This window comes from Anthonomus grandis, chromosome 9, assembly GCF_022605725.1.
Source record: "Anthonomus grandis grandis chromosome 9, icAntGran1.3, whole genome shotgun sequence".
NCBI classification, from domain to species: Eukaryota; Metazoa; Arthropoda; class Insecta; order Coleoptera; family Curculionidae; genus Anthonomus; species Anthonomus grandis.
The window spans coordinates 21,157,307-21,178,637 of NC_065554.1; the positions used below are offsets into that span (position 1 = coordinate 21,157,307).

A 21,331-nucleotide genomic window follows, 5' to 3' on the forward strand; every position below is an offset into this window, starting at 1 on the left:
TTGAAGTCACAAAATTGTAATTATAAGATTCTATGATGCCTGAATGAATTTATGACTCAAATTCAAACCTGATTATTACCAGGGTATTAATTTAGGTATTTCTATCCAATAATACTCAATTTATATTTTAGTGTAGCTTATGACTGACCTTATGACTAAAAATAAAACTCCCTAGCCATAGTTTGTTTTTCTCACATAGGACCAAAAATTTAGTTAAAATATAGTCGAGAACACAATAATCTAATAAAGCAACCTTCAGACATTAATCTCGTTAACATTATTAAATCAAGTCCATTATTCAAATAAAGCATGACTATATTAATTAATAGCTGCTAAATATGACTCCTTTATTAGTCAGCATTTATATAAAACAGATAATGGGCTTGAAATGTTGACATAATTTTGAACCTCAGAAATACCATCACGTTAATTAATGTTAGTCCAGTTTTTTAAGCATTCTGATTTATTAACTGAAGAAAAGTCATTTAAAATTAATTCCAATTTAGCTATAAATTATTTAGCTTCTATGGCCTGCGTCAAATGATATAATATAAAATTAATCGGTTAGACATCCGGAATTATTGGATACTTCAATAGTCATTAAGTATATTAAACCTATATATGTATGTCGGTATGCATATTATATAAACCAAATGGATATCGGATTACTTTGCATATGTGGGTAATAGTGATAAAAAAAACTCCATCAACTTATAAATAATTTATTTGATAATAAAGTAAGAAAAAAATCAATGACCACTTTTTATAACCTTATCACTAATAATTTATCACTTAAAACAGGTGTTGACACATTAATAACTCACATAAGCTTCTTATCGAACAAAAATTCTCCTAAAGCACCGTGTTTATTCATCAACTTCTCCAAGCTGGACAGCTTACCAGCCAAGTCTCTCTGGCCCTCGTACTGTTCAGTCAAGAAATCGCCAGTCAAATAATCCACCAGCTGCAAAAAACAACAAATTCAGTCAAGTATAATAAACTTTTGTCACATAATGCTCACATGATAGTCATTGAAGTTGGCAGGATCATCTTCACAAACTTTAATCAAATTCCTGATCTTCTTGGTAACACTTGCTTCAAGCATCAAGGCGTCTTTTAAAGCGGAAGCACCACTGGCCCAGTTTGTAACATTAGGAGACATCTAAAAATATTGATTCACTAAAGATTAATAACCTAAAAAGTTCAGTAACACTTACATTTCTCGTGATCATATTAGAAACTTCAGAAGTAAGTTCTCCTCTCATCAACAAATACTCGATAAGTTTAATAGCGTGTTCTCGTTCCTCACTAGCCGCCTTAAAGAATAAATTGGCGAATCCAGGTCGGTTTATTTGGTCTCTGGAGAAGTGAGCGCCCATGGCCATATATTGCATGGCTGCTCTCAGTTCTTCCATAACGTGAGAACGAACTGCGCTCACGCAGCTGGTTTGCATGTCTATCCATTCTTTTGGAACGTTTGGTGCTCGGTGTTCACCTAGAGATAGAATAAAATAGGTCAGTTTTAAATTTATAATTTCATTGATTCTTCAAAAAAATGTATGAATATGAAATATTGCAGCATCACTTTATTAGCTTACTTAAACTATACAATTTTGAATGCAGGCCTGAATCATAGTGAGGATGATCATAAGAAGAAAAAGAATGAGAAGATAATTTTCAATATCTTACATCGAACCAAACAAAATTTCCAAATAACCACTATCACATGTTACGAACATGAACAGTTGACTATGGTAGAGCCCAGATGAATGGATGAACAATAAGTCCAAGGAGCTATGAAACTTGCTTTTGAAGTTAAAGACTAATTTTTTTTTAATGGTTGATGGCTTTGCAGCCACTACAATTAAAATAATTTTTATAAACTAAATCGGACATTCACAAATGACCATATAGGAGTCGAACTCAGGGCCACACGACTGGTAGACAGGTAGCAAGAACCTTAAGACCTACCATGTATCAAGACCCAAGGAGAATAACTCAGCTTACTGGTTCGTCCATTTTGGTTCTTTCCAAAAGTTACAGAAGCGTTTTGGACCTGGTTAATGTCCAGTAAATCCAAAGAATTCATTTATTTTAACCCTGGTGATAGAAACTTTAGAAAGATGTTTAGTTAAGGCAAGCAATAGGTTATGAACAAAAATATTCAGCCTTAACATAAAAACTGTGATATTGGTCATTTAAACTGGCACCTTAAATAATAATCATTCATGGAACAGTGACAATACCACTAAGAAGTGATAAGGATTTCTCCATGCTGGTTGGAAAGATTAGTAAGAGTATATAATTCATTTGTTCATCAAATAAAAGGCAGACAGGTCCTAACATTAAGGATTTTTACAGTTACAAGGGACAAAGATAAGTAGGTATTGGCCTTTTGAAGTTTCATTACTAGATATTTGCCTGTGCTATTATAATTCGTCTATGATGATAGAAATACTTGACTTGGCAAGTATCCAGTAATTACTATTGAAAGAGTATCCCTTGATATCTTCACCGAGTAGAGCAAAAGTGTTTTAATAATGATTTCTTTCTCAAATCTCAAAAAAGTTCGTTGTGATATTTGTGTCTTCTTGCGTTAAGTGATTTCTGGGTTTTGACTTATTCAAGATTCAAATCATTTAATCTAAACAGAAGTCAAAATCGTTCAAAGATGTTGACTCAGGAGACCCCATGGAAGTAGAAGAATTAATACAAGTTATTCATATTCAAATTCAACTACGTCTTTGGGTGAAACAAGAGGAAATTATTAAAATTATTAAAATCTCAAGGTATTGCAAATGCATGCCATCAGCGATAAAGTTGCAAATGTAGGAACTAAAAGTTAAAGAAGTAAGAGATGAACACAAGAGACAAAAAATTACAAAAACAAGCCTAACATTACGAGGAAATGATCTGCAAAATTTTAAAACAGAGCTGCCAGGAATTAAACAGTGTGTAAAGTGACAAACTTAGAAAAATTCATTAAATTTTAACGTGAGGTTGACGGAATTGATATAATGCCAGTACAGCCACGACATATTACTTTATTCGACTTGTTTTTTTTTAGAAATCCTAAAGAATTTACCTTTGATAAAAAGAAATTAGCCACATTTTGGAAAATTAACCACAAATAGTAAACTTAATATCAGCATTGATTGAAATATTTTATCTTTATTTTATTATCAAGACTGGCGCTCAATTTTGGTGCTTGAGTGTCAATATAATTGTTCTCAATATGTGAATAATTAGTTTAAAATTTCCTCATCAAAATATGATAATTTTATCGCTGACGATGATAAACGTGAAAATATAATTAAAGATCACTTAAAATTAAATAAAGTTTCATAATCAAATTTTAATTTGCCAAATTTTAAGACCAACGTTTAACCAAAGACCTGCTTATTAAGACCAAAGTACGTCGAAAGTTTTAAGTAGAAATTCAAGTTTTACGTGATATTAAAAAAACATTATTTCTATTACGTAAATCTTTTTTGAGAGGAAATAATAAGAGATAATATCAATAATTTTAATTTTATTGGTTATCAGTGTACAATGAATGTTGTCTGTTCCAACATAATTACGATATATAATTATAATGGTAATTGTTTTCTAGAAGTCTTATCACTTTATTTGTTTTATATTCGAATATGTATTCTATTCCTGATAAATAGGATAGTGACTGTTTAATGATCAGGGTTTATATAAAGTTTTATAGTAAAATGAGATTTTTTAATTTACACTTAAATTACTAAAAAGGTTTTGGATAATTAATATAAGTATAGTGATTAGGTTTCAATCTTATAACCATACCTCTGGAAGTATAAACAGTTTTCAAGAACTGAATTTATTTCAGGAAATATTAGTCAATTTTAATAATTTCAGACAACTAAAGTCTTTAATTTTTCTATAATAATTAAAAAAAAATGCTCCTTTTGTCCAGGTACTTAAATAGTTATAAATATTGCCTTAATATTCATTTAAAAGGCATCACAAAATATACTTAATTAAATAATTTAATTAAAAAAAATACATACACGTATTACTTGTTAAGATTTCTTTTAGTGCTTATAAAAATTAAAAGAGATGGAGGAAGGATAGAAAAGTATACCCTTTTGGACTATTAACTTAGGGATAGATATACAGTAATGGCCAAAAGTAGATAGACAAATGGTTTTTTTAACAAATCAAAGGAAATAAAAATTCTATAATAAAGATATTTAAGTATATTATGGGTGGGTATGGTATATTAAGGGATATAACATAAACATGTATAAAAATAATAAAACATTCTCTAGAAACAATCACCTAATTTGGTAAATAATAAGAAATAACTAAATATACACTGGACAAAAGTAGATAGACAAATTTAAAAAATAAGCAATACTCTTTTTTTTTCAAATTATTTTTTTTTAATTACAAACTAAACCATCTACAATATTAGTATTTTGTAAAATACCCATTATTGTCTATTACAGCCTGACATCTATGTGGCATTGATTCAATAAGATTGTCTAAGAGTTTAAAACCAATATTTTTCCATTTCTGTTGCAACCATTCGAATAATTCACCTTTATTTGAATAGTTTGTATCTCTAATATCACGATCTACAATTTCCCATAAATTTTCGATGGGATTAAGATCGGGTGACTGGGATGGCTATTTTAAAACTGGTATTTTTTCTTCTTTGAAAAATTGTTCATAATTTTGGAGGAATGCTTCGGGTCATTAACTTGCTGGAATTGGAATCACAATGGTAAATTGTCTTCGACATAGGGCAACATAACATCTCTGAGAATATCCCTGTACATAAACCTGTCCATTATGCCCTCTATGCGATGTAACGGGCCCATTCCATAACCTGAGAAGCAACCTCAAACCATCACTGATCCACCTCCATGCGTAACTGTGGGTTTTGTGTACTTGGGATTCAAACGCTGGCCAGAAGGACGTCTAACATACTGAATTGCATCGGAATTAAACAAATTAAACTTCGATTCGTCGCTCCAGCAAACACGTTTCCATTCATGCTTTGTCCAGTCCAGTGTATATGCTGACGTGCAAATTCCAATCGGGCTAAGCGATTCTTTTTTGAAAGGAATGGTTTTTTTGCTGGCCTACGTGCAAATAGATTCTCTTCTACCAACCTTCGTCTTACAAGTCCTTGAGGACACAATACAAATCTCTAGCCTGTAATTCTATCTGAATTTGACGAGAAGACATGAAAGGGTTATTCTGGCTAATTTGTTTTAATTTGCGTACAGCTCTAATGTACATTTTTTTTGGTCGACCAGATTTATTTTTTGGCTCTAATGATCCTGTCCTTTCATATCTTTTGATAATTGCCCAAACAGCTTTTCTTTTAACATCAAATCTACGAGCAATATCAATTTGACGATCACCCGCGCGATATGCGTTGTTATTAATAATGCGTTGTCTTAAATCAAGAGAGAATCTAATTCCGCGTGGCATGTTGCACCTTAAGTTAAAGAGAAGCAATACTATACTAATTTTATTTTATAAATATCTAGACAAAAAAATAATTCCAAAATCTACTTTTGACCAGCTATATTTTTATTATTGCTTTATCTGATAGCAAGCAAAATATTTAACTGAAATTTACTGGTATCTTTTTATAGACCGCCTTACAAATAAGAATAATTTAAAATCTAGGGGACCTGTGGGTGAATCTTTAAACAATTATATGAAAATAATACTTTGTCTATCTACTTTTGGCCACTACTGTATATAAAAATAGAGATACATTCTTATTTAGTCCAGGCAAATTGCAAACACTAATTGCTTTAATTACCTAAGAATTCAGAAGAAATTGCAGAAGAAATCTAAAACCAGGTATAAAATTGTATTTTGTAACTTAGGCAAATAAATAAACAACTAGACTAGACTCTAAAATCAATTCTACAATAAGACTTCTATAATTTTTGTAATATTTCTCAAGGAGTTAAGGAAGAAAACATTTCTGAATTTGTCCCAATACTTAATCAAATAAGTTGTAAGTATCTGACAAACAAATCTTATTTTATCTAGTCACTTAAAGCAAAATATGAGTAAATTTTGTTATGAGCCTAAGAAAGTGTCAAAAATTAAGCAAACTCCTATAAATTTCTAGTCAATCTGACTAGAACTTTAAAGATTAAAAAAAATATTACAATTTTTAAGTGAGTCAAGCAAATTAAAAAAATTCCTTATAGAAAAAAACCAATATTTTTCTAGGGATGTCTAGGGTAGGTAGAGGATGTAAATTAAGTCCTTCCTAGTATTATCAGATTTTAAGGCTCCGCATCACGGTCATGCGAAAATATCATTTTAAGGGTTTAGAAATCCGGGTATAATTTGAAAACCGTTAGACTTTTTGACCCATTTTTTTAAAATTTTATGAATAAAGGATCAACACATTCCGTAGTCCGTAATTATATGAAAATCTGAGGATATGCCTTGAAATATATAAATTTGTTAATCAAACATTGTTAATATTCAAACGCCATTTAAGAGTAATTATAAATTTTAAATTAAGTTTAAACTTAATTATAGACATCGACCAAACCTTTGTCTAAAGGCTAGTCAAATTTAAAAAAAAAGTTAAACCATTACTGAAATATTCGCGGATTTCGAGAGCCTTACAAGTGCATTTTTACTAGCAGCGACGTGGCGGCCTCTGCTGATTATATGAGTACTTGATACTTGATGAGATGGGAGGTTTTCAGGTTCGTATTCTAAATATTTTATTTAAATTTAAATATAAGAGTCATATTGGAATCAGATCTATATGTTAGTAAAGGCATATTTGAATCAACTAGGTACCTACTACTTTTTAAGGAAAAAGTTGTGCTCGTGTTTTGATTAATCATTGTGATTTTATGAAAATGGCAGTAAATTAATTTAATAAATGTATTAAATTAATTAATTGCGCTGAGAATAAAAATTCAGATTACTAAAGCCTATTAAATTAAATCAACACTATTATTAAAATAGCCTAAAAAATACAGGATTATTATTATTCCAGTTTTCTATCAATCTCTCTTAAATTCCAAATTTCTTGGATGGTAAAAATTAAATGAATTTAAGGGTTTTATTCTCTATTTGACAGTTCTTAAAAAGGAAGTGATTTGAAAAAAAGGAACTTATTGTAGTGATTAGGAATATTTAGGAATAGAATAATATATGAGGTGACAATTTAAAAACTTGAAATGACCATTTATATTAGGAACGAAAAACTGGAATAAAAAGACGCTCAAAACAGTTTCTATAACACGAAGGGGGAACAAAAAGGAGCATATTATCCTACCCTTATCTGCACCCCTTGGACAGGGTGAGATACACCCCTAAAATCTTAAATAGAAAGGGGGGTCGAGTAATAGATCATCTTGAAGCTTTTGAAAGATGCTTTCCAATGATACCATAGAAAGCCACATTTCAGGAAATTGATGTCACTCGACTGCCCTTTCTATTTAAGATTTTAGGGGTGTATGTCACCCTGTCCAAGGGGTTGCAGATAAGGGTGGGATAATATGATTGTTTTGTTCCTCTTTCGTTTTATAGAAACTCTTTTTGGCGTTTTTTTATTCCAGTTTTTCGATCCTAATATATGGTTTTATTTAGTAAATTTTTTTTCATACCTACCTACCTACTTGCTTGACTCCATTGCTATACCTTCTTCTTATTTTAATATCCAATTTAGATAGATACTTTGAATAAGAGTTTTTATGGTAAATTTTTTCGATTTGGTATAATTGTAAAATGCGATGATAATAAAAATAAAGACCAATAACACATAAATCAAACAAAAGAACACATTTATTACAAAATATACAAAGTTGGCTACATATAAAAAAAACTTATACAATCGTATATTCTTTTAGGGAAATATTTCTAACATGCATATTTCTATTTTTGCGAGGATCTACAAGCTCAGGTAAATAACATATCGAATAGAATATAGTTAATTTCTTTTTCATGTTTTCGCAGAATACATCGTTTTTTAAAATAATGTCCTTCTTAATGCCCAAAGGCGTCCTAACTGTAAAGCAGCAGTAGGATCTCCCAGTTACCAACAATTGGCCTTGTATTTGGTAAAACCATTTGTGGTTTTTATTAATTTCTCCGTTTTTCTTTCAAAATGATAATTTTCTTTGCATACAAATATTTGGTATTTGTATTATTCGGCCGGTTTTTTGTAGGACCGGCAAAATTTATTTTCGGTGGAGGGAACTTTAGGAATTGATATTCTCGTCCCATTTCTTCTGCTTTGCGCTCTGTGATGGGGTAATCGGAAGGATGAGTTTTTATCAGATATATAGATTAATAATGTAAGACTATATTTAATATTTAGGTATTCCTTGGCGCCACATTTTATATAAATTACCAAACATTTTTCCCTAGTTGAGTTGATCTAAATAAACAAAACAATATTTGATCAAATAAATTTGTTTTTTTTATTTATTAGTACCAGATAAACCCCACCAGGACCCAACCCAACTAACATTTGAAAATATTTAGGTAGTTTGCCCCTCATAATCGTCTAAAAAGAAACCAGAGCTCTATTACACAACACACGCTCTATTTCTTAAAACACCCCGTATATTGTTTAATATTTTAATTAAATAAAATTCCGGAAATATATTTCCTGCTTTTTTTATTGGTTCTTCTCTAAATGAACAATGCGCACGTCATGATTCTGCCAACATAGTGCTTTGGTGCGGATCGTACTTTTTTTTATTTCTTACCAAAGAGCAATGATAATTTAACGGAAATTAAAAATTATAATTATGAAAACAAAAAACATTATAATTACATATATACTTACAATCTGTCCTTTTTTCGGACCTGGACGTTTTCTAACTGCATTTAACCTAAGTCGGCTTTTAAATCATTCACTTTTAGCATCCATATTTTACAAGTATTTAAAAAAAAATACTATTGAAAACACAGGAACACTTTTCAGTTTTTCAGTATGTAACCACCAAAATAAAATGCAAGAAATGATCGCAACGAAACCACATGGCTACATTTCGGAACTATCACGCACTAAACAAAAAAAAAACCAAAAATGCATATATAATAGCAATATTAGGTAGTAATGCAGGTATATAATTATACTTGCATAACCTGCACCAAATTTATGTAGGCCAACCCTGAAATTACATCAGATCCCGGCGTAAGAGGGTGCCTGAAATTTTATCAACCCTTCTAAAATAGACATTTATTACTACCGCGTCTCTCACCACTGCCCCTCAGCTGTGTGGCTAGCGGAGCCTTAAGCATAATAAGAACATCCAGGTACTTAAATCATAAACAAATTGCTTAAAGATTCTAATAAAATCAAGCAAGGTTTGACTAGATCAATGAATACTTTGATAAATTAAGAAGAATGCTGTTAGTTTTTTTTTTAACTTAAAAGTATCAATATATAAGAATACTAGGAAAGTTTTCCTGATTTTTAAGACCCTAAACTAAAACATTAATAAGAAAATTGACTGAAATGACAAAAAATTCTAAAAATCATAAGAGATCCTAATAATACAGACTTCTAGCTTTCACTTTGCCTTATCTAACTGCATGAGTCAGAAAAAACAAGAACTTTTAATTTGTAAAGGCAATTAAGCAAATTTGCTTTGAGTAGGTAGGTACATACATACAACCTAAGGAAGTCCAAAAAATTGACTAAAACTTGTACTAGAAACTTTAGGGAGTAAATTTGTAAATAAAATGTAAATTTTCCCAACCACTTAAAATAGAAATCTAATTCCTATTTTTATTTAGGTACTGATGCAAATAAAAAAGTCTCATTAAATGACTGATATGTTAGTGCCAAACTACGTTTCAAATCTTGGCAAGTCTACCACATGATATTTTTAAAGGCCTTTGTTTATATACAAAACAAATAATTAGTGACAACGAAATTTCGCATTAATAACCATCGTCTAAAATTTCCACAGATAACCCACATAAAAGCTCACTGTATTTATTAAGACCGACACTTAACCTTTTAGCAATCATGCATTTGGCCAAAACAAAGGACTTGCCAAGGTCATAGGTCAATAATGCCTTATATGTTTATATCGATCCAAGTAGGCCTTTGAAAACCTATTAAAATGCGCATGACTAATGAATTTATACGTTTTAATTAAAAAAAAAAATAATCAGCTGATACTTACATTGGAGATCTCCATGGGCACCAAGGACCATAAACAAGGCAACAATTCCTAGTACCTTCATCATTGTGTTATTATTATCTAGAGAAAAAAATTGAAATGAGACAATCGCAGTCACAAAGTCTTTACACGCACTGGTGTAGAAGACTATCGCACGGTTTAATCTACTGTAAAAACCCTTTTGGTTAATATAAAAACAATGTTTTTTGCACACGACACACAAATTAGTAGGATATCTAACCTCTTTTCATTGCACACCACTGAAATACATCGTCGTAGATACATACAGAGCAGATGCTTGATTTCGCTTTTGCGCGCGAACGGTGCGACGTTGCCGTTGTTTAAATTGTAAGTTTCGAGTGCAACTATATTATCAGTAATATAGTTTCATAGTATATGACTAGTAGTTGTCGGTAAGTTATTTTTGAGCTTAATTTTTAAAAGTGCAAAACTAAAAATCATCTGAGGAACTTGCAAAACTTAGGAATATTAAAAATGGTGCAAAAATTTAAAAAAATTTAATACTTGGATACTACTTGTTCTTTAGTACAAGTTTTCAGTTCTCCCTTTCAGGCATGGGCCTTTGAACTTTAAATTTATTTATTTGTTACATGTATCAACCAGCTATAAAGCCATTTACAGATTTACACATACTAGGTAAGTTAAGATATGATAACTTTTGCGGGATATCTCCGTTATTTTTAGATAGAGAGTTGCGGTTTTCGCGACACTATGCTACTTTTTCGTAAGTTCATAATATTGGCCTTTTTTACATTTAAAAAAATATATAACAGTATTTACAGTACTTTTTTTCAAAAATGCGCAAAAAAAATATATTTTTCTAAATTTAAATGATCAAATTCATAATTTAATGGGAGGCCATGGCTATTTATAACAAGAAACAAAAAAAATTACAAATATATTGTTCTTTATTAAATTAACATGTTTCTTTAAATTAATTGGTTTTGATTTATGTCTTACTATTATCAAGCTTAAGTTGAATTAATATAAGTATCTTTTGTATTATTTTATTTTTGTAAAATTGCTTGATACCGTTAATAAATAAATAAATAATTTTATGGAGGTATATACAAGGTCAAGTGTATAAAAGACAATGCAATAATCTCATAGAACTTCAAGACGCAATTCATTTAGCATTTTAAAATCTGAGAAGGAGACAAATTATTATTTTAAATGCTATTCAAAGGGTTACAAAAATGTGCCAATTTTGTATCAGAGAAGATGGTGGTTATTTTGAATATCTCTTGTAAAAATGTTGTTTTCTTGTAGTGTTCATTATATATATATAAAGGGTGTTTCTTAACCTATACGCATAAACTTGGAAAATTATCGCTGACGGCAAATAATGACTAATAGTGAAAAAAAAATAGTAAAATAGTTTTAGTTACGGAGATAAACGACTTATTAATTAAAATTAAAAAAAACGTAAATTCTCCAAAATAAATGTTTATTTAACTATTATAGTAACTGTTCGAAGTTATTTCCATGACTTTCAATACATAATTAAGCACGCCTAATCCAAGAATTGCAGACAGCAGCTAATCCAGGTTGTAGTCGAATTTCCTCGGCGGCAGCAAATATCCGATTTCTTAATTCTTGTTCATTGTCAACTTCGGTTACATACACCAGAGATTTTAGGTGGCCCCAAAAATAAAAGTCAAGCGGATTAAGGTCGGGTGATCGAGGAGGCCATCCAATTGGACCACCTCGGCCTATCCATCGTTCGGAGCACATTCGATCCAAATGCCGTCGCACTGGTCGCGCAAAATGTGGTGGAGCACCATCGTGAAGAAACCACAAATTCTGCCTAATGTGAAGAGGGACTTCTTCAAGGAGTACGGGCAAATTTTGTCGCAAGAATTGTAAATAAAGAGCACCAGTTAGACGATTATCCAAAATGAAAGGGCCAATAAGTATTCCGTTAACAATTCCAGCCCACACATTTACTGAAAATCGTTGTTGAAAGTTTGTTCGCCGAATGGCATACGGATTTTCAACTGCCCAAAAATGCGTGTTGCGAAAATTTTGAATACCATTGCGTGTGAAAATTGCTTCATCCGTAGCTAAAATGTTCCTGGTAAAGTTTGGGTTTAACTGCTGCTGATGTAACAACCACTCGCAAAAGTTTACTCGAGGCGCATGATCCCTTGGAAGTAAAGCTTGTACCCTTTGGACGTGAAATGGATACAGTAATTCATGCCTTAAAATTCGCCAAACTGTGACTGGTGATAATCCAAATTGCGTTGAAATTGTTCTAGTGCTTACGTCAGGATGCTCTTCGATGATATCTAAAATCAAATTCACCAGATTTAAAATGCGCCTAGGTCTAATGGCTCCACCATGTTGCCCTGGCCTCGGCCGCAAATTTCCAGTTTCTCTACCCCGCTGAACCACACGCAAAAAAGCTTCACGCGACGGAAGATACCTATGAGGAAACCTTTGTGCATAAAGATTAGCTGCAGCCACACTGTTTTGTCTTGATTCCCCGTATGCCAGTAACATGTCCATTAGTTCCTCATTTGAAAAATTATGCGGCATAATTTTAATAAAAAACGAAATACGACCACAACTGTATCAACTGATAGCAAAGTAGGTACTACTAAACATAACAAACATCATCCGGACTTGTTTACTTCTTAATTTGAAAACAAAATTCCACCTGATAAAGTTCTTACATTTTTGTGAAAAAAAAAAAGAATTATCTCAGAAACTAAAAATATTTTACTTAATTTTTTTTTCACTATTAGTCATTATTTATCATTAGCAATAATTTTCCAAGTTTATGAGTATAGGTTAAGAAACACCCTGTATTTATTTTTTATGTTCCTTTATTACAAAAAAAAATAAGAATGATTTCCAATTCGTCAATTCCCCCCCCATTCGTCGTTATTAATTTGTAACCTTTTATTTGTCTATTATTCATGATTATTCATGTTATTCATGCCCTAGTATTAAATTATGCATTTAATTTAGAAAATTCTTAGTTATTTGCGTATTTTTGAAAATAAGTCCATAGTGTTATATATTTTTGAAAAGGTAAAAAAAGTAATGAACAATAAATATATAGTGTTCCGTTTAAAAAAACATAAGTTTGGGTTATAACTGAAAAACTATTAATCAAAAAAAATATATCTATACCATACTAGATTCTATGGAAAAAATCTATAAGAATGAGTTTTTACTTTTACAAAAACTATAAAAATAACGGAGATACGACGGGGGTCCCAAAATACAAATATTTCAAAAATGCCCTGTATCTTAAAAAATAAAAGGGCTATGAAAATTTTGTTAACAGCATCTTTAGTTTTACGAAAAAGTAGCACAGTTTCGCGAAAACCGCAACTCTCTATCTCTAAAAATAACGGAGATATCCCGCAAAAGTACCCAAAATGGGACACTGTACTTATGAAATTAATCGTAAAAGAAATACAAAAGCAAGTAATTATAAAATACATATAATACAATAACTTATAACCCAGAAATTACCTGCAATAATAAACATATTACTGCTCAGTTTAGTTCTGTTTTAGTTTATTTAGTATTATATTGTCTTGAACTGGAAGCATACAGGTTAGAATATTTAGGCTTATAAAAGGAAGAACTTCTATGAGGGTTGGTGCAAACAAGCTAGATAAAATATTTTTGGATGGAGAGTATTTATTCTAATCAAAATAATAGGTAACTATAATATAGTATCTAATATATATCTAATATATATCTAATATATATATAACTAAACATCTTAGAACAATCTTTTTTGTTTTTCAGTATTCTTAAAATAGTGCACGGAAATACTTTAATTCTTCTTTTACTCACGACAGGTTCCTTCTATCATTGCTATCCAGGTACTAACTGTACTGGTGTTACAAAATATACTCATATTCCAGAATTGGCAAAACCAAATTATCAAAAATATAAGAAATCACTTTAACACTTAGATCCCTAGTGGTTCTAGTAATAAATCCAGAATTTTTTTGGATTTTTTCTACTTTAGATAAAATGTGCTTAGAAATTAAAAGAGGGGGTCAAAAATTAGTGCTAGATCTTTCATCTGGGATTTTCTTTAAAGTTGTTTATCATTTAGGGTGAAAGACATACAAGTAAACTTATTGACATTTAATCTGAAAGTATTTAATTTTCACCACTTCCCTCCCTTGAGTCTTTGAAAAAACATTTGAAATTGTCGGCAAATAATAATTCCTTTGCATTTTTAATATTGCAAACTAAACAATTGATAGCAAGGTATAGAATCTGAAGTCCTAAGGCATTCACGACTAGACTTATAGACTCTTTAATGTTCTTTCAGATATGAGACAACCAAATCTATATAATAATAAAACAGATGTCCTAATATTCTGTTCATTAAAATAAATTATATTTTTTTTCTAGAAAAAACAGCCAGTAGCAAAGTTATGTTTTAATATGCATAACCTACAATTTCGTGTACCCTGTTTATTAAAATCATGCCTAATTTTTAGTTATTTTTTGTTTCTCTTTTTACTACTTGTCGAATAAAAAAATTAATATTATTTCTTAAGAAGCCTGGATTCCTTTTGTTAATTTAATAGGTCTAATTAAAGACTAAAAGATCGAAGGTTTCAAATTAAAACAACTCATCAAAATATTCATGATATATTATAATTTTCTAATAATTTTGTAAAATGTTCTTCTTTTCGATTTTTTGTTAAATACTCTCTAATTTAAATTAAGGAATAAAAAAAATAAAAATTTCTGTGTTTTTTAATTTTTTTAATGTAATTATTATTTTAAAATCTGGATTTTTATATCCAACGTGTTATATTTTGTAATGACTTTTAATTATATTTTTCTAAATGTATTAATCTTTCTTTTATTTAAATAATTTATTTTTAAATACCAGTTTATTTCAAGATATTTATTTTACTGAAGCAATCGATTTTAAACAACCTTAAATGATTTTTTCGTTTTATAGAAACATTTTGAAACTTAAACATTTATTTCTTCTTTTTGAATATATTTTCGAATATTTCAATTTTTTTAAATTCTTTTATTAATTTTCAAGCTTATGAAAACGCTTCCTGTAGAAAAAATTAATATTTTATTCCAAAATCGATTAATAAATGAAATTTAAAAAATTAAACAATTTACTGTCTCAAGAATTAATAATAAAAAAAGGTCTGCTCACATGAAGCAATTTAAATTTTGCGTCACGTCAGCGTAACTTGGTGAGTCCATTATAGCTGTTAAAACTTTAAACCCAATACCACTACAAATATTAAATCAAAATTAAGCTTTACGTAGATAGATCCTTGCTGGCTAAAGTTCCAAGATTTTTTTTATAGCTTTTAATCTACTTAGGCTAAAATCATCAGATATGTCTTATTATGTTCTAAATTATTGATACCACTGGAGATATAGTAGCTCTTGCATAAAATATTTGCGTATTTCTTCTTTGATGCTACAGTCATCATACCACACTTAAAAAGAAATAGTGATTGTAACAGATTCTTTTCTAATTATGTCTATTGGGCTAACTGCATACCAGATAATATATAAAACAAAATAAAAACACAAAGTCAAAGTCACAAGCAAAGGGCTGTATTAAGTTGATTATACGTGTTTCGCCTTGTATCAGAGCATGATTAATAAAGTAAGGTAAAAAATCACACACGAAGCCTAATCAGATAGATATATATACTTCTAGAATCTACCTACTAATAAAAATAGATTACCTTGAGGTAAAAGCTGTCTAGTAAACTCAATTTATTAATAATGCATACCTCTTAAAAACAAATACATAATTAAATAAGGTTAGGCTACCAAAATGAGTTGCAAAAATTAAATTAAGTTTAAGAAATAAATAAAACAATAGTTTGTCGATGTGGGAGGGTCGAAAACAGCATCCTTAGATGCAATATCGCATCGTTACACGACTAAAATATATCATAGGCTACATTAATCATGTTCAGATTGTTGAAAATTAAGTGTGGCTTAAAATTAAAAACGTCATTGACACAAATGGTTTGCAAAAGCAGACTTTGTATCTACTATATCAGAGTTTTTAGATCAGAGAAGTCATACGTTCGTGAACTCTTGTAGACATTTGTCTGCCAGACTGTCGGATGTAAATAGAGTTATTGAGTAAACGCCTGATTTTGAACAAGGGTCTTTTTGACCTTTATTATTATTAGAGTGTATGATCTTGTAGGATAATTTGTTTTTATTATAAAACTTACAAAATTATGTATTAATTGGGCTTTAAGAAAAACTATTGTTTGTGGCAATTTTATTGTTTTCATTTGCTTCTGAAAAGCCATATATTAAAAGAAACGATAGAAGAAGGAATTCAACGCAGCAAACTTGTGTGTACAGGGAGAATGAAGGCAAAAATTGAATTACATTAAAGTAAATCTTGTTTTGTTTTCAGATTAATTAAAGATCTAAAAAAAAAAGGTTTCATGTAATCTTTTTGTTTTCCTAATGTGAAAATAGTATTGGGTGCACAGAATTATTAAGAATCAACAAATCTTTAAAGCAAATCTAGTTACGAGATGAATGATTTAAATTTTGCTTCACTTCAGCAAATCCTTACTAATTCAAGCTCTTTGGTTGATATCTTTAGATTAAAAAATTACCCTATTAAAACTTCTGACGTAAAGCAATTTCAGTTTTGGTTCACGTCAGTAGACTTCATTGGGTTTGTAGTTTTTCCTTAAAACGTTGATCCGTTTGTCCACTGAAGATATAGCAGCTCTTAAGTAAGATATGTGATTCACAGAATCACGATAGAAATATTGCATATATTATCTTCTTTAATGGTTGATCTACATTCATGAGTATCATAATCACAATTGCAGGCTAAATAAGTAGGTAAAATAAAGCTTTCTTAACTTCAGCACATGCTTGCTGAATCAAACTCTTAGTTTTTGGTTGATAACTTTTGACCTACGTAAGCTAAGGCCATGAAATAAACGTTGCTTGATTATAAATGAAAAGCCCTGATGATTATGATTTATTGAACTAGTTTAAACACCATTTATGTGTGTTCTATTATGCCTGTCCTTTAATATGACTGTGTGCCATATAGTACAAATGCCACTAATAATTTCTTTTTGCAAAAATGACTTAACAAAATTATACTTACGGTCTTAAATGAGAAAAAAACCGCTACAACAATTCCAGGAATATTTTGCACACCGCACTTAATAACCACAAGCGGACGAGGTAACGGCAACAGCGCAAACTTAGGGCGTCGAAGTCCAATAGAAACAAATGAAATCCGGTGCGTAGTAACCGAAATCTTGGCTTACTAGATTCAGAGTCGTGTGCTACCCTCGAGGGTTATAAATTGACAAAAAAGGACTTTTACTAATTCAAATAACTGTTGTGATCACGCTGGCGAGATACCAGGTAAACGATACAATCATTATTTCATTATCTCCTTTTGTTATGGTTCGTTATCAGACGATGGCCGCCATGTTTCCAAAGAAAATTGCTTTGTGTTGATCAGTTGTTTTCGAGACGTTCGTTTGTTATTGTTATATATGAGAAAAGTAAGGTTAGGTTACCGAGAAAAAAATTAAGGTCACTTAAATGTTAAGTGAACATTGAACTATTGTTATGATTTAAATGATAGTTTTATAGCAGTAGTCATAATTGCGTTCTATTGGTTTTAGGGATCATGAAGACCATTGCCGTTTTCGTTGCTATTATAGCGCTCAGTAGCGCCGCTGACGAGTGCTACAAGGATATTTATGCTACTTGTGCTAACACACTCTCAAAGCAACGTAAGTTAATTAAAAAATATTAATTACTTAATTATATAGATAAATGATAAAATGAATGACATTGCGAATTTTGGTATTTCCTTATCCTACTGACTAATACTTCCTATTTTGACAAAAAAAAAAGCTACTATTAAAAATTTTATAGGAAGTGAAATTTTAAATTAAGGAGACATTTTGCTAAATGGCAATAATGCCAAAATTTAACTTTTTGTCATGTCAGGTGACTCTTAAAACGATGCTATTTTTGTTTGTTCATTTAATTGTATTATAAATAATGTCAAACTGCTTCTTTTCAAAATTTGTAGTCAATCATTTTTATTTTTATTTAATTTGATTTTTCTAGATTTTTAATATTTTATTTTTGAAACATTTATTTTATATTTTTTATTTAAGTAGTAATTTTTTATTAATATAATACATTTTGTTGTGCTCTGAATTATTTTTGAAATTAATATGTATGTCTTGAAAAGAATTTTCTTTAATATATCGAATTAAATTAATTTTATCTCTCTCCCAGGATTTCTTTGTCTCTTTCCCTCTTCAACTTTTCTGACAATGTTGGAGTTATTCTGTCCTTGTTCCAGGAAGTTGAGGCATGTTTCTGTCCTTCTTCTGTCAGTTGCAAAGTTGCAAAGTCATTTGGTCTTTTCTTTAGACACTTAAAAAGTTATTCTGCTCTTATTCCAGATAATTGAGAAGTCATTTTATCCCTGCCTTAGACTCTCTTTGTATCTTTCCTTTTTTAATTCATCTGATGATGTTGCAGCCACTCTTTCATTTTTCCAGGAACTTGAGGCATGTTTCCATCGTTCTTCCCTCAGTTGAAAAGCCAACCTGCCTTTCCCTCAGGCATATAAATAGTAATTCTATCCTTATTCCAGATAGTTGAGAAGTCATTTTATCCCTCTCCCGGGATCTACGTCTATCTCCCTCTTCAATTCTTCTTGGATGTTAGAGTTACTCTGTCCTTCTTCTAGGAAGTTAAGGCACTTTTCTGTCCTTCTCACAATTGAAAAGTAATTCTGTCTTTTCCCCAGGCACTCAGGTCTATTCTGTCTTCGTTTCAAATAGTTATTAAAGTTTTCCATCTTTTCTGCTCTTTTTGAAACTGTTATTTTCCTATTTCTTCATAAGTTCCTTTGCATATTTCTGTTTTTGTTTTTATTCATTTATTTTTCTCTATAGTTCATTATAGAGAATGAACATATAGGTTTCTTTAGCATTTATTTTTTCATTATTATAAGGCATATGCGGTTTTCATTTTATTTATTTAGGTACCTAATATATTTTGGTTTCTTTTCTTTTTAATAATTTTAAAATTAACTCATAGTTTTGTTAAACATTTTTATTATAGTTACCTATATTTTATTTATATTTTTTCTCATTAATTCTTTTACTTGTTTTCGAAATGAAGTTAATAATTATACATGGTATGATAGAATTACAGTCTATCTACTACTAAATATTATAAATGAGAGTATTCTCCTTATGGTTTTTATATTAATATATTAATTAATACTGATCCGTCTAGACTTTTCAAAAACATATGAACCTATTTGTATTTACGATCTTTATTTCTATATCGAACATTCTTTTTAACAAATAAAAGAAAAAGATTGGTTAGTACTTGAAGCTCTACTTTCTCTACTTCTTTCACCTTTTTCATTGAAAAACTCAATACATTAGCATTTCATTCATCCACATCTTCTGGTTTATTTCATTGAAATATTATTAAAATTTAAATGTTATTACACATAAAATTTAATGTTTCTTAGCCTATCAAAGGAAATCAACATTTGCATTTAATTATCAAGACTATTACTAGCAATAAAATTAAACCAGATAACAATATTATTTTTACGAGAATAATAAATCTGCTGCCGACGATTAAAATATCGTTATATTTTTCAAACCCACTTGAAATCACTGATGAATTAGGTACGTGATTATCTTTAAATTGATAGCGAGTCATGTTGATTTTTCTTAAATGATTTAAGTATTTTTTAATGGAATATTTTATCTATCGACACGTACGTACTTGTGAGGTTATAACACTTTTGTTCATTCCAAAGGTTAAGAGCATTTTTCTAAACTATTTTTGACCTTTTCAATCAATGTTTTAAGAAAACGAGTAGCTTGAGAAGCAAATAGCTTACATTTTGGACAAATATTATTAAGCACTTCAACCAATTGAACTATTGCCTAATATTTTTGTCACTATTTTGTCTATAAGACTTCATTAAATCGTACATAAAATATATTACATTAAACTAATTTAAAAATATATGTTTCAGCTGGCAATCTAATTTCCAAATGTGACTCCAAATATGGAGCAATAGACAATTTGCAACATGACCTCCAAAGGTTCACAAACAACCTCCTCTTCCGCTCGTTCGACTTTCTCCTTTTATCCACCCACTACGGAAACTACATCAAGAATCGTCCAGGATTCGAAAAACTCTTCCGTGGACTCTCCGATGACCTCTGGCAAGATGGTATTGACACCATCAAGTATATCACCAAAAGAGGTGGTCAGATGAACTTTAATAACATCCCTGCTGAGATTCAACAGTCGCAAGGACCATTGGAACTGTATGAATTGCACGCATTGGGTAAAGCTTTGGACGTGGAGAAACAATTAGCCAAGGAGGCATTTGAAATCCATAAAACTGCTTCCGGAAAGACCCATGAACACCACGACCCAGAAGTCGCCCATCATTTGGAAGAGAAGTTCATGGAGAAACACAGGGATACCATTAGGACCCTTGCCGGACATACCAGGGATTTGAGCAGTATGCTTGATGGCCCCGATGCCTCACTATCTTTATACCTCTTCGATGAATATCTTCAGAAATAATTTTAATTGTGATTTATTAAGTGATATAGCGCTTGTATTATAAGGATAGAGCACAGTAAATTATGTCATTATTAATATTTAGGAAGAAACTGATGTTTTTTTAACTTAGAAAATAAGAAACAATGCGTTAATAAAGTTTTAAATGGTTTCAACTAGTCTTTCTGTTCTTGTCCTAGGATTCTTGTTAATTATTTTAAACATGTCTTAAAAAAGAATAAGGATCACAACCATTCTATAACTATTTCATAAACTCTTCATTGATATATGGTAAGATGGTATCAACACTGTCAAGTATACAACCAAGAGGGGGCCAGATGAGGTTTAATAACATCTGTATAGAGATTCAGTAATCGCAAGATCCACTAGAACTATATGAATTGCACGCTTTAGTTAAAAATGTCCACTTTTTAACACAATTATCCAAGGAAGAATTAGAAGTCGCCCACCATTGGAAAGGCAATTTTGTATTTCTAATATAAAGATAGACCACAGTAAACGGATGGTAACTGACAAGATAT

The 21,331-nt window shown here is 30.4% G+C and overlaps 2 protein-coding genes across 3 annotated transcripts; one reads left to right on the top strand and one right to left on the bottom strand.

Moving 5' to 3' along the window:
- Positions 1-706: 706 nt before the first annotated feature.
- On the bottom strand, positions 707-10,250 carry LOC126740267 (ferritin subunit). Its single transcript, XM_050446214.1, has 4 exons — positions 10,173-10,250; positions 1,218-1,495; positions 1,022-1,162; positions 707-964 (listed from the first exon to the last, which is right to left on the bottom strand). The coding sequence occupies exons 1-4, from the start codon at positions 10,234-10,236 to the stop codon at positions 821-823; spliced, it is 627 nt and encodes a 208-aa protein (XP_050302171.1). The 5' UTR covers positions 10,237-10,250; the 3' UTR covers positions 707-820.
- Positions 10,251-17,345: 7,095 nt separating this feature from the next.
- LOC126740266 (soma ferritin) lies at positions 17,346-20,965 on the top strand. 2 transcript variants are annotated; one of them, XM_050446210.1, is made up of 3 exons: positions 17,346-17,579; positions 17,846-17,956; positions 20,251-20,965. In XM_050446210.1, the coding sequence occupies exons 2-3, from the start codon at positions 17,851-17,853 to the stop codon at positions 20,811-20,813; spliced, it is 669 nt and encodes a 222-aa protein (XP_050302167.1). In that variant the 5' UTR covers positions 17,346-17,579; positions 17,846-17,850; the 3' UTR covers positions 20,814-20,965. The 2 variants fall into 2 exon arrangements, with proteins under 2 accessions (XP_050302167.1, XP_050302170.1); XM_050446213.1 differs by lacking the exon at positions 17,346-17,579 and adding an exon at positions 17,604-17,722.
- Positions 20,966-21,331: the final 366 nt, after the last annotated feature.